We start from the raw sequence: 12,378 nt of genomic DNA on the forward strand, positions 1-12,378 counted from the left end.
TGGAAGTCCACCAACAATTCTGTAAATTGAAGCAATCTCATTGGAAAAATGATACTTACAAAGGAAACTCATTGTCCTATACGCTCAATCTACAATCACTAATTCTTTTATAAACATCCGCACAACCACTTGCTTTTTCTTTGGATAAATAAGGACAGGAATATATACACACAACGTAGCTGAAACTTCAAAAATAACAATGGCATTAACAAAGGATAACACCACCAATAATAAGATAAGGGATACACGACTAGGAAACGCCTTGGAAAGACAATCGATCCCGAAGAGTATCAAAAAGTGATGAAGCTGCTGCATTCTGTGCAAATGTCAATTTCAATCTTCCCAGCAATTCACCATCTTTGGCTTGAGAAGCAGCATCAGCAGCTTCTTTGGCCATGCCAATCCGAGCATAAGCCTGCCATAACCATACACAGATCTTGAGGCAAAGGAATAAAAGAAAAAACTTATTACATCTATTCTAACGAGAAAAGGTATCAATTGCATCTACTAGATTAGCAATCACACAGAAAAGTAGATACTACATGCCCATGAAAGCCGGAGAAATCAAACACAAATATTGGACATAAATTGTTACCTCAGCCCTTTCTCGAGGATCAGCAAGCTTGGGGATATATTTTAGAGCTTCACCTTTCTCATCAGCATCAACGCATGCCTCAACAAATGGCCTATAACCTATTTGATGCACAGAAAATAGATAAAAAAAAAAAACTGTAAACAAACTAACATGCCTCGTAATTACAAAGAAAGTGAAGAACAAACACTCATTGTAGTGAAAATGGTATTTAATTGATGTATTCATCGAACAAAACCCAAAACCAGTACCTTTACTATTTTATCCCTCCCCTTCTCCCCACTCTCTTTCACCCTTTAACTTCCAAATTCAATGCAAACTATGTTAATGCTAGTTGCAATTCCATTACATAACAAGGGAAATTCACACAAAAACAACAACAAAAATCAGACTAGAACACCCTCTCCAGTCCCCACCCACACTCCATTCCTCTTCCCCGTTTACCAATAAATGGAAAGAAAAAAGGTGCCAAATGAAACAGCAATATGATCCTTTGATGAGATCTACCAATCAAATTTGCATATTTAAGGCAGGATCGATATAAACATACATGCTCTTTTAAAACCAAAATTAACGGAGCAACCTAAGACAATACAAATACTAACATTTTTTCATGTATGTATGAACTGATACACAAATATTTTAGGCTAATAGGCTGATTAAACTAAACCTTTTACATTTGTGCAATGAAAGCCCCATAATTTTATTGTGTCCCTAGAAATCCCTCAACATGGGTCAATTAAAAAAATAATGATTTAAAATATTTATTGCAAAATCAAGATAATTAAAACCTAAATAACCTTTCAAACAGCATTGACCTTAATTAAACCTCCTTTAGAAACGACTAATTGAACTCCATCTTTCTAAAAGATCAGTAGGTTATAATTTAAATGTAAACAAATATCTTTACTTTTTCCATTTTCTTTATTTTTTTTCTTTGCCTATAATTCTTCTTTTATTCCATCTAGTGCCACAATAAGGATATAAAAATTGGGCGGGATGGAAAACCTGTATTACGAAAACCCATCCCACATCACTTCATCTTATGATGTTAATTTACAATACATGCCTTCACAATATCAGGTAACCGCTGGCAAACAAAGCAATAATTATATCTTTCATAATAGTAGGCAGTGGAGTTCACTTGCAGACAATGCATGATTATGTCTTATCTATCTAGCTCTCCAAAATTGAACAAGAATGTTCATAGCTTACCAATTGGTGGTCTCTTCTCCTTTGAAAACTTCTCAAGAGCATCCCAATCTCTAATTGTAGCCAAAGCAAAAACTTTAAGCCAATACCACCTCTTCTCAGAAACCTGAGACAAGTAAGCAATAAAACAACAAATATGATTCCATGGGTAGTAAGGGCAATTTAAATGAAAGATGCGTAAACTGTCAAAGAAGCTATATAATGAATGCCATATCTTGTGCCAAAAAGAGAAACTTCTTTCAGCAAGAGAGAATATAGGGGCAGTTTAAGAACCTTGAATTCAGTCTTCACTTTCATTGCAGCCCGGTGATTCCCCAGAACAATACATGTTCGAATAGTATCACTGATACTTGAATCGACAAATATGGCCTGCTTTGTACTTACTTCTAATTCGTGTTGTATTCTGTATAATTTGGAAGTGTTCGGAAAAGTAGATAAATTGGTATATTAGTAGGCAACTCATTTATAAGAAAGGAAAGAAAGAAAACTAAATATTGGCTGATGATGACTGAAAACCAGGATGGACACACTGAGAAGCTATAATACTCCAATCATGAGTATGGATCATGAGACAAAATTTCCTGTTACACTATATTTAAATCTTGCTATATGAAGGAGCATGAGGAACTCCAATCCCTAGCTTCTTTTAGCCTCCTATATTTTCCCCATTCGATACTGGAGGGAGGCTATAGTCAGTGCTATTATAGATAATGAATACATCTAATAAACATTTCTGAGTATTTTGCATTTCAACCAAATAAAGAATGTGGTTTCTTTAGAATCTTCAAGATTTCTAAAATTAAGCCTTCTCTATTTCCTGCCTTACAAACAAATACACAAATTACAGTCCCGACCTAAAATAACCTAGGAACGGCAACAGACCTGGTAATTTTGAGGTACTTGTACCTGAACTCAATTATAAAATCTAATACCAATACCCTATCTGAACCCAATTAACAATACCCTATTAAAACACAAACCCGTTTATTTAGTTAAAAATGATGTGAGCACCTGCTACAAAACAATTGAGAAGAACACACCCATCAAATGGACTACAAAACAAGGCAACAAACAATCTGAAGTTTAATATCATATTAACCAACATAAAACCAAATTAGCAAACAAGTAGAGATGCCCACATGAATAGAACTTAGCACTCCCCCTAAGGGTTGGCTTTAGACATCAATATTATTATGTAGTTTTATGCCTCACATCAATTGCGTTTGGCATTTGCAGTTATTTCTACCTAGATTTTACCTCTCCAATTGCAACTTAGTTTGAGGTTTGATGCCTTAACAAACACAAAACACTAAAGTAATTAATATCCCTCACCTCAACAACTTTGCATGCTCTTCAGCAGCCTTGGACTCAAAGGTGTGTTCCTTGGTTTCTGAGAAAAGATGCTGGGCCTTTTCAATTAGTTTTATCCGTGGACCATGGAGTGGAGATCCTTTGGTTGCCATTGGATTTTTTCCCAGTTCCCATGATTCCTTCCACAAAAGAAATGCAACTTCCTACAAATCAAACAAACTGCACGTTAAACATTCATCACATAATCAAATATGGAAGTCACTTAGTAGGTCCTTGATGCAAATTTAAGCGTTGACCAGCAGAAGCTTAAAGGTAAAATACTCAACTTAGAATAGGATGAAGGATTGAATGAGCAAGAAAGAGAGAGGGATCTGTTCTTTTCTTTTCCTGGTCAGTTCCCAATTTACCATAACCCTTTATCTTTTCCCTTCTCTGTACTGTTCTAGTTGCAAGACAGGCATAGGACATCTTCATTGCTTAGTGTTAGATATTCAATTATTCATGCAACATAGAACATGAACATTTCACACACTGCAAAGGAAGGCACCAGGTATCATGCCTAAAATTTTATACCTACTTATCTCCATTGACTAATTTCCAGAAGGTGCCTCCCACGACCCATTACCTTGGAAAACTAAGATTGTAGGGTTGTTATCGAATATCAATAAACATCTTTGATCCCATAAGGAGAGCGTAAACCACTAAACATCTTTGATCCATGGAAGGGTTAGCTGACAAACTGTAGTGATTTCTATGATCCAGCCATAGCTGAAAATTTAAAAGTCATAAAACTGATAACTGATGCAAATAATCTGCAAGGGTCTTTAACAATCAGTAAGCGTTGTATATTATATCATCTGAAAAGATTTAACATACTCAACAGTCTTATGATCAGAATACCAATCAATTCTGAGATTTCAATGATCTCATATCTGAATACCATTAGGATATCAGATATCATACAAAAGCAAACTAATAATTTCCTTTTTGGCAGTTGAATCGTTTCTAATGAACAACAATAAGAACAGCAAGAATAGTAATAATAATAATGGTAAAAATACCAATAACACCAACAAAAAATTCTAAGAATAATTTAATAGTAGTAAGAGCAACAAAAGCACCCAAGCATTGAAACTTACTTGAAGTTGTCCAGTAGAAAGGAAGAAATCTTTCAAAAATTCATGCTTATAGCACCTGAAACACAAAATATCATGAATAATCAATACAAACATTGACACATGTAGTGTAAAAAATTGAAAATACAAAATCCTTGAGGATAAAAGCTTCATTTCCACCATTTATCAAATAAATGACCAGAAACAACTCAACACAACCACAACGAATGCAAACACCTATTCTAAAGGCAAAAGTAAAAATCAAGGTACAAAGCATACTTCCTAAAATAATATATTTATCACTTTATAATTTTATGATTACTCAATACTATTCACTACCTAATATCAATGTATCACAACCACCTAAGAGCGCACCATGTCTTGCACCTTATATTAGCTCTTCAGCCTCTAAGAGACTTTTAACATATCATGTTACCTGGACCACGTTTACATGTAGCCTTCAATAATTTTAATTTCCACAGTTATTTGCAAGGTCATGCTTACAAAAGATTAAAAATATGATATTGAAGAAAAATAGTAATAATATTCCTTTAATTGTGAACCTACCATGCATAAGATATAAATAAATCACGTGGCAGGGGTCTGGCCTGAATCATTCCAAAGAATTCCAAAGGTGGCCTCTGCATGAACAGAAGAATGGAATCAGTTCAAGAAACTTTATTGGCACTTCCATTTCAAGTATCAGCAGGCAGCCAATGATAGGTATTATTAACAAGACATTCAATGAGAAAAATCAAACTTTAAGGCAACCTTTCAAATAGATGGTGAAACCCTACCAATTAAGCCCACCTCTCCATCCTTCACACATATTAGTTCCATTTTATGGTTTGTGCGATAAAACAAATGTAAACAAAGCTTCTTGTTCTGTCAAAGCAATACCTTCTGCCAGATATGAAAGAGAACAAGATAAACCAGGTCAGTGTCACCACTTTCCGTTGCCTTCATTAAAGCAGTATCTTCCTCTCCTATGCTTAACAAAAGTGGCACCTAAAGAGGAAAGATCATGATCAATATACACAATATCGTAAGATTCCAACAAATATAATGATCAGGAATTTAACCTGTTTAGAGGAACGTGGTTCATGCTCCACAAGCATAGCAGCTAACTTTCGCCGGCCATTCTTATCTGCATGAGCAGCAACTGCTGCATATGATATGCCTTTGCATAACCTTAGCTGAAACTCAAAAAGCATATATATTTAGATAATGTATTTACATAAAATCAAATGCAGAAATATACCAAAAATCTTGGGCTACCTTATCAAGTAGAATTTCTAGGAGAGTGGCATCTGGAATTGCTAATGAAGCTGTTATCTTTAAGCATGCCCAATGCATTATCACCACCTCCTACATGAAGCCAATCAGTAGAAGATGAACGCTTAATAAAATGCAGCAACAAAATCAAGACAAGAAAATACAATATTTAATGAAGGAGCATAACCCTATGTTGCAATCCAAATGCTAGTAGTGCAGATTATGGACAAATATGCAACTTAGACTCCCGAATATTCACAAATTGTCATTTCCAGGATACCGATCAGATCACATTTTAAAGCAGGTAAAAATAATGCAAAACAAAGCAAACTAATTGGTTCAGTTATGTGAGGCAGAAACTGACATTGATCTCAGTCCATAGATTTCACATGGCATGATTATCAAGAATCTCAATCACCACTAAAGTTTCAACAACATGTCATGCAGGTGCAAAATATTGCTGCTAAAGAGGATATATGAAGCTTTTCTAACACAAAAATTCCAACTAAATGTCATGTTTCCAACTTAGCATGTCTTGTCCTTCTAGCTCCCCCCAAAGCCAGAATACACAAGTCCACTTCCCTCCATGTTTGGAGTTTCCAGCTCTACTCTAAAAGCCATCATCATTCAGCAATGTGATCTATGTTACATTGTGACCAGCTGCTCACCAGGAATACAATCCCCAGTGATGCCGTATCTCCACAAGGCAATATTAACTCATGGTATCAAGCAATCTTACTGCAATTTGGCAGAGGAAGAAAAGAGGGCATAGGGGGAAGGAGGGGCAAAAGAAAAGGAAAAAGATGGGAAAAATGAGGGGGGAGGGGTAGAAAGAGCAGAAAGAACTGTTGATGTTCAAAATTCTGTTACATTTTTTTTGAACACTTGTCAGAATTTTATTATAAACATATAAAAAGCTAGAAACTCCCATGGTCAATAAGTATGGAAAGCCCATTACAAAGAAATCAGCCATTAGAAAGAGCATCAGAAAGAACTGGACTCAATCAGCCCAATTTATTACAGTAAAATAAAGCTATTGGTCTATTCCTTGTAATATTCCATTTACCAAAGCCTAGGAAGAGGAATAGAATACCTGTTTCCAATTCTAATTATTTCCACAAACAAAAACAACGAGGAGCAATACTCATTTCCATTCCAATAGAATAGTTTAATCCATTTCCACCATTTCTTTTCTACAAACCAAATGCACTAAAATATCTTGTGCTCTGCTAAGCATTTGCCTCCATCACTTTTGCATATTTTATACTAGAATTTTTATTCAAGTGACACAATACTGTTCAGATTCAAACTGTCATTTCTCCAACATGTTTCTACAATTTTTCCCCAAGAAAAGACCTGCTGCACATGCCCCAAGTGTTCCGTTTGATATTCAAAAAGGGTGAGAAGGGGGGAAAGCAACAATAAAGTGATTTCATCAAGAAAACCGAAATGAAAGAAATATCAAGCCACATTTTTTACACGATACAAGAGTAAAATTAGAAAACTCAGCACAAACACAAGACTTGGACCCAGTAGTCAATACTAATATGCATGGGCATTGCACTCTGTAAATTTATTCAAGTGCAACTGAATTCCCATCAAACAAATGAAGTTTGGGTGCAGTGTTGAGGTTTAATTTTTCATTACTTTTGTTATAGGACATGCAAAGTTGTGAAAATTTAATATGGGACATAAACCTAAAATAACATTGACATATTGAGAAATAAGTACATTGGAACCTACTTGATTCATTCCAAGATACTCTGATATCCGCAGTGCAAGAAGGTGACGATGAGCATTAATCAAACGAGCAATCAGCACAGATGGTGTAAGCAACTGAGAGAAGCACACTAATCAGTCCGGGAAAGGTAATTTCAGCATCAAAAAATTGAAATGGTAAATCATTAAGCCTTTAAGACCTTATATTGATTAATACTGAGAGGGATGCCAATCTCAGGATCACGCACAGCATTTAAGACCCGCAAAGTTTTACACATCTCTTGAATACGGTCACGTTGAAAATTGCTGCCAAAGCCAACTGGATATCATTATCAACAGCATAAATCAGAAGAAAAAAAATCCTCATGCTTAAAGAAAATAGCTAATACTACAAATAAAATCCAGTAGAAGGCAGCTAGCAAATTATCACACTGATAATTAGAAAAACATCCATTACAGCTGAAGAGCAAGCATGAGTATGGGAAAAGAGGAAATTGCAGCAGTGCATATAAAAACTTCAAATCTCAACTATAGATGTAGTAGATTTTGCCAGGTTCTTAATAACTGTTTTGACTTTTTTCGCAAATCCAACCATACAAGGTGTAGTTGGCTCACCACATGCCTTCTGAAATTTGGAAGGACATTGCAGAAATGGCATGGTTAAAGAGGTATGTGGACAATTTTAGAGCTTTCCTAACCAGACTAAGAATAAAAATGCAAGGCCAATAGGTTGATGGTCTTTCAAATAAAAAATTCCAAATTATAATAAAATCAGAAGAGCACTTTTTCTGACAGGTGTTGTTCAATAAAAACATAAGTTGTTTTAAAATACAGACTTAAATTGAGCAAGTTTCAATCTCTTTTGATTACAGATATAAACCACTAAAGTGATGATCTTAAATGAAAGAGAAAGAAAAGATTAAGACTCTCAGCAAAGAGAACCTTCTCATTGCTGAATGCAGAACACATCCACGAGAAACGATTTTTGGAACTTGGTTTCATAGATCATATTATATTTCGTACAGTTCAATACTCCTAACTATGTTTCTATCATCTGTCATACTACCTATTTTAAATTTTATGTGCAATTTGAAAGTTACAAAGATAGGTTGGAATAGGTATTCAAAATTCAACATTTGCAGTTCCCAAACAATTTAATTAAGTTCAGTTTTTCACTATTAGACACATAATGTGTAGATTTGTTGATGTGAATTCAATCTTAAGAGCATTGAAAACTAATAATAATTCAGAATTCAAATATTAAATGCTAAAATTTACTTTTATAATACAGCACATAAGTACAAAAGACAATTGGTGTTTTATAGGTAAATTTTGCATTTTCATAGGTTGCAATTCAAGAATCAAAAGTATTGCTTGCAAATTTATGTCAACGTATGATATTTGGATATATAACGAACAAAAAAGAGTGAACTGAGTAGTTGCAAACAGGTTGAAAACCTTGATCAGAATTCTGTACTAGTACAAAATTATGTAACCAGGGTTTCAGTTTCATCTGCTTCTAGATTCATCTAATCTGAACCTCCTTTCTCTGCATTTATAGATAGAGTAGTTACACTTTGCAGAAAAAGTTGATTCCTAAAAGTATTTTTCCGATACATATCCCAGCACTTCAACAACAGCCTATGTCATTCCATTTAAAAGCACTAGATCCCAGATTTTATACAATTGACTCAAACTTACATCTAGAGATTAGATTCAAAAAAGGTGACAACCATCTAGTTTAGTGCCAAACATACAAGCAATGAAACTCAAATCAAATTTCAAAATGTTTTTCGTTTTCCAAACAAGCAGCTTGTTCGAGCATCAAATGCCACACTAAAAGGAATTACGACTGACCTGCAAAAGGCCTGTCCATAGCTTGCAGCTCTTAATAGAGTTCTTTGACGTGAAACATCAAATTCATGACCAGCAGCATCAATGCAGGCTTCAACAGCCTCAGGCAAGGATGAGCGTATCAATCTCAAATTTTCATCTGCCTGGTAACAAATAGTTTACCAAAACATCTTTAAGAAATCACACCCACAACAAGAAAAAGAATCATGCCATCTCAACAAAAAACTCATTTATTTATCATTTCTTCACTGTCCTGTGGTTATTTTAGAGGAGAATGAAAGGGGAAAAAGATACCATGAATATTAGGATACTAAGGATAAGAAGTCCACAAAAAAAAAAATTAAAATATGAAGTGTGCTTATGCACTTATAGACTTTATCAAATTAATAAGCAATATTCAAACATAAACCAAGCAGCAAAACAACTAACTCCATCTTTGCAGCAAAAGATATCAGAGAAATTGACAAAATTTACCATAACGAACTTGAAATCAACTATTTCTCTATGTGAAAGAAAGCATTGGCTACCTTGGCACTTCGCCTGTCAAAATGATCCAAGGCATCATACAGCAACGCAGCAGGTGATGTGCTTCCAATTTTGAAGATAGATACAGTGGAATCTGGAACCCGTTGCAGAGATTCCATACTTGTATTTGATAAAATTCTCACTCCGTCACACTCTGGGATCAATACCAGCGGCTCATCATAAAAGTAATGCACTGGATCTCCCCGAGGGCCCACCATCAATAATGGTGTATCATCCCAATAAAGAAGTACACTATCCAATCCACACCAAGCTAGCTGCTCTGGAGGAAGAGCTGACTATTTATGCAAAAGTAATTTATAACACAGTCAAACATTTACTGACAGAGATCAAAATTCTAAACAAATGAAATAGTCAGTAGCATTCAGACACCCCAACAGAATTAGAATGAATTCACCATATTTTCATCAAGGCTGTTGAAGTTTTCACACAGCAATTACAAAAGCATCTCGATTAATATTGTCATCATTCTCCACATATCAAAATATGAATTTCATTAGCCAACTGCTTTTGTTCTTGCTTTTCATCTCTTTAAAAGTTGATTTAAAGAAAAAGCAATTAGCAGAAAGCAAGCAATTAATTGAAAATGAACAAATGACTAAAGCGTAATATCAAATTCTAACAAAATTGTTCCATACAAAAATAAAATCATATATTTTATTCTCCAAAAAGAAGAGTATCTTTACTTTTTAAGTCAGTCAAAAAATATTGTCTACTTTTCTATCCAACATATTTTTTTTTTTTTTACTTCTGGAGAGAAAACATAGAAGAAGCAAGTAGGCAAAGTAACAACAAATGAGTACCTAACCAAATAAAATTAATCAATAGCATTTAGACGGCCCTATAGAATTATAATGAATTCACAAACATTTTTTATCAAGGCTATCCAAGTTTTCTGCAACAAAAACAAAACCATCTTGAACATTACTATTTTCATCATTTCAATATATCAAAAATATATTTCATCAAAACTATAAATTTCCACTTAATTGCATATTAATAAATTCATTTTCACAAATAAAATAATAAACATGCATTCATATAATAACCAAATTAATCAATTAATAAAAAAAAGGAAAGGAAAATATCCAACTAACCTCACAATTATACTCCAACAAAACTCCCTTAAAATTAATATCCGTAACTAAAATCCGCCCATCATGCGTGAAAATGGCCAAATATTTGCCATCCCAAGAAACAACCATTTTTTGAACCGGACCCTGAACCGCTTCCCCTTCCACTCTCTGTACTCCATCTTCATCCACAATCAAAATCCCGTCCCCAACCCCAACCAACACCTCCACGTTCCCAGAAACAGTATATTTCGGCTCGATAACCGCCATGCAATTCGGCAAATCCTCCGCCCCCGTCTCCGCCAGCTGGCACGGACTCATCACCTTAAAATCTGGGATGCCAAACAACAACCCGCCTTCCGTCAAGCAAACGACGCCGTTGCCCCAGAACATACATTCCACCACGTTCTGCTCGAAACACTCTTTTCCAAGCGAAACGTTGGGTTCGATCAGCTCGGCGTGGACGTTGTAGCGGTAGACGGTGCCGTCTTGGACGATGCAGATTAGGGTTTGGTCTTCGGTCCACGACATGCCGATCAGGCGTCCGCCGGGGTGTTTCCATACGGTTTCGGAGATGAGAGCGCCGGAGGAAGTGAAGATGCGGAGTTTGCGGAGGGCCGATTCGGAATAGAGTTGGACGATCTTGGAATCGTCGCGGATCACGGCAATTGGACCGCCGAAGGGCGCGCAGGCGACTTTGTTGCGGGATAAATCCATGTGTTTCCATCTCATTGGGTAGAGTTCGGGTTTACGGTAGTAGCGGTTGTAGAGTAGCTGCCATTCTGCAGCAACGGAAACGTTGGCCATTTTTTTTTTGGTTCTTTCTCTTCACGGATTTTCTTTTTTGTGAATTGAGAAAGATTTAAGAGGTGGAAAAGTGAAAATGGAAAGAGAAAGTTGAGAGAATTATTGGACAGAGAGAAGGCATGATGTGAGATGTGCAGTGCCGAGTCGAGACTTGAGCAACTGGAACAGAAACAAAGTTGTATCTTTGCGAAACGAAGAGCAGCTTCCCATATAGACTTGTTGACGACCAAATCAAGCCCAGCATTGGAAATTGGAGTCTTTCTTATGGGTTTAGAAGCCCAAAGCTTCTTTTTAACTCCTATAAGAGAATTGGACGCCAGATGGATGCTAAACACTTGGGCTTTGCTTCTTGGGCTAAGAAGCCTCACCATAAGAACAGACCATTTTAGTTAGACTTTGGCAAAGGACTGGAAAATCTAACTCCCGCCGCTCTCAGCTCGTTCATATAATCGCAGGGGTGAGTAGAACTTGATTAAAATGGAATTAATCGAAATTTTTGTTAAAATGATTTGATTAGTTTGGTTAATTCAGTTTAAGAGGTTTATCTAAAATGATTAAATCAGTTCGGTTTGACTATGAAAATTTATTTGCAATTAAGGAACAAACTTTTAATTATGTTTAATTAATCAAAATTTCAAGATGCTCTTCCTATAAATAAAATTAACCCTTAACTACAAGTAACTATTGTACTATATTATATTTATCTTGTAATTCGAATATTTGATAAATATTTTTTGCTTAAGTATATTGAAAATAATTTTAAAAAGTTATAGCTTTAGTGTTTATTTAGTCTAGCTTTGTTTTCAATGTATGTATCTCTTAAAAGCAGAAACTGAGTTAAATAGTATCTTGAAAAGCTCTTAAAAAAATTAACTTT

General features: G+C 35.3%; 1 protein-coding gene across 1 annotated transcript; it reads right to left on the reverse strand.

Annotated features, from left to right (window-relative positions):
* LOC18612237 (protein VACUOLELESS1) lies at positions 3-11,682 on the reverse strand. The gene is made up of 15 exons (XM_007048924.2): positions 10,719-11,682; positions 9,606-9,899; positions 9,082-9,221; positions 7,425-7,530; positions 7,249-7,341; positions 5,509-5,598; positions 5,313-5,426; positions 5,131-5,238; positions 4,798-4,871; positions 4,255-4,309; positions 3,137-3,318; positions 2,078-2,207; positions 1,808-1,910; positions 596-693; positions 3-415 (listed from the first exon to the last, which is right to left on the reverse strand). Exons 1-15 carry the CDS (start codon positions 11,499-11,501, stop codon positions 251-253), a joined length of 2,535 nt encoding a protein of 844 aa, XP_007048986.2. The 5' UTR covers positions 11,502-11,682; the 3' UTR covers positions 3-250.

Source organism: Theobroma cacao, chromosome 1 (genome assembly GCF_000208745.1).
Source record: "Theobroma cacao cultivar B97-61/B2 chromosome 1, Criollo_cocoa_genome_V2, whole genome shotgun sequence".
Lineage (NCBI taxonomy): Eukaryota > Viridiplantae > Streptophyta > Magnoliopsida > Malvales > Malvaceae > Theobroma > Theobroma cacao.

Coding starts and splice junctions, on each gene's coding strand:
- LOC18612237 (XM_007048924.2), bottom strand. CDS start 11,501: ATGGCCAACGTTTCCGTTGCTGCAGAATGGCAGCTACTCTACAACCGC. Junction 7,342..7,424: donor TCAGTATTAATCAATATAAG/GTCTTAAAGGCT, acceptor TGCTTCTCTCAG/TTGCTTACACCATCTGTGCT. Junction 4,872..5,130: donor TCTTTCATATCTGGCAGAAG/GTATTGCTTTGA, acceptor CTGTTCATGCAG/AGGCCACCTTTGGAATTCTT.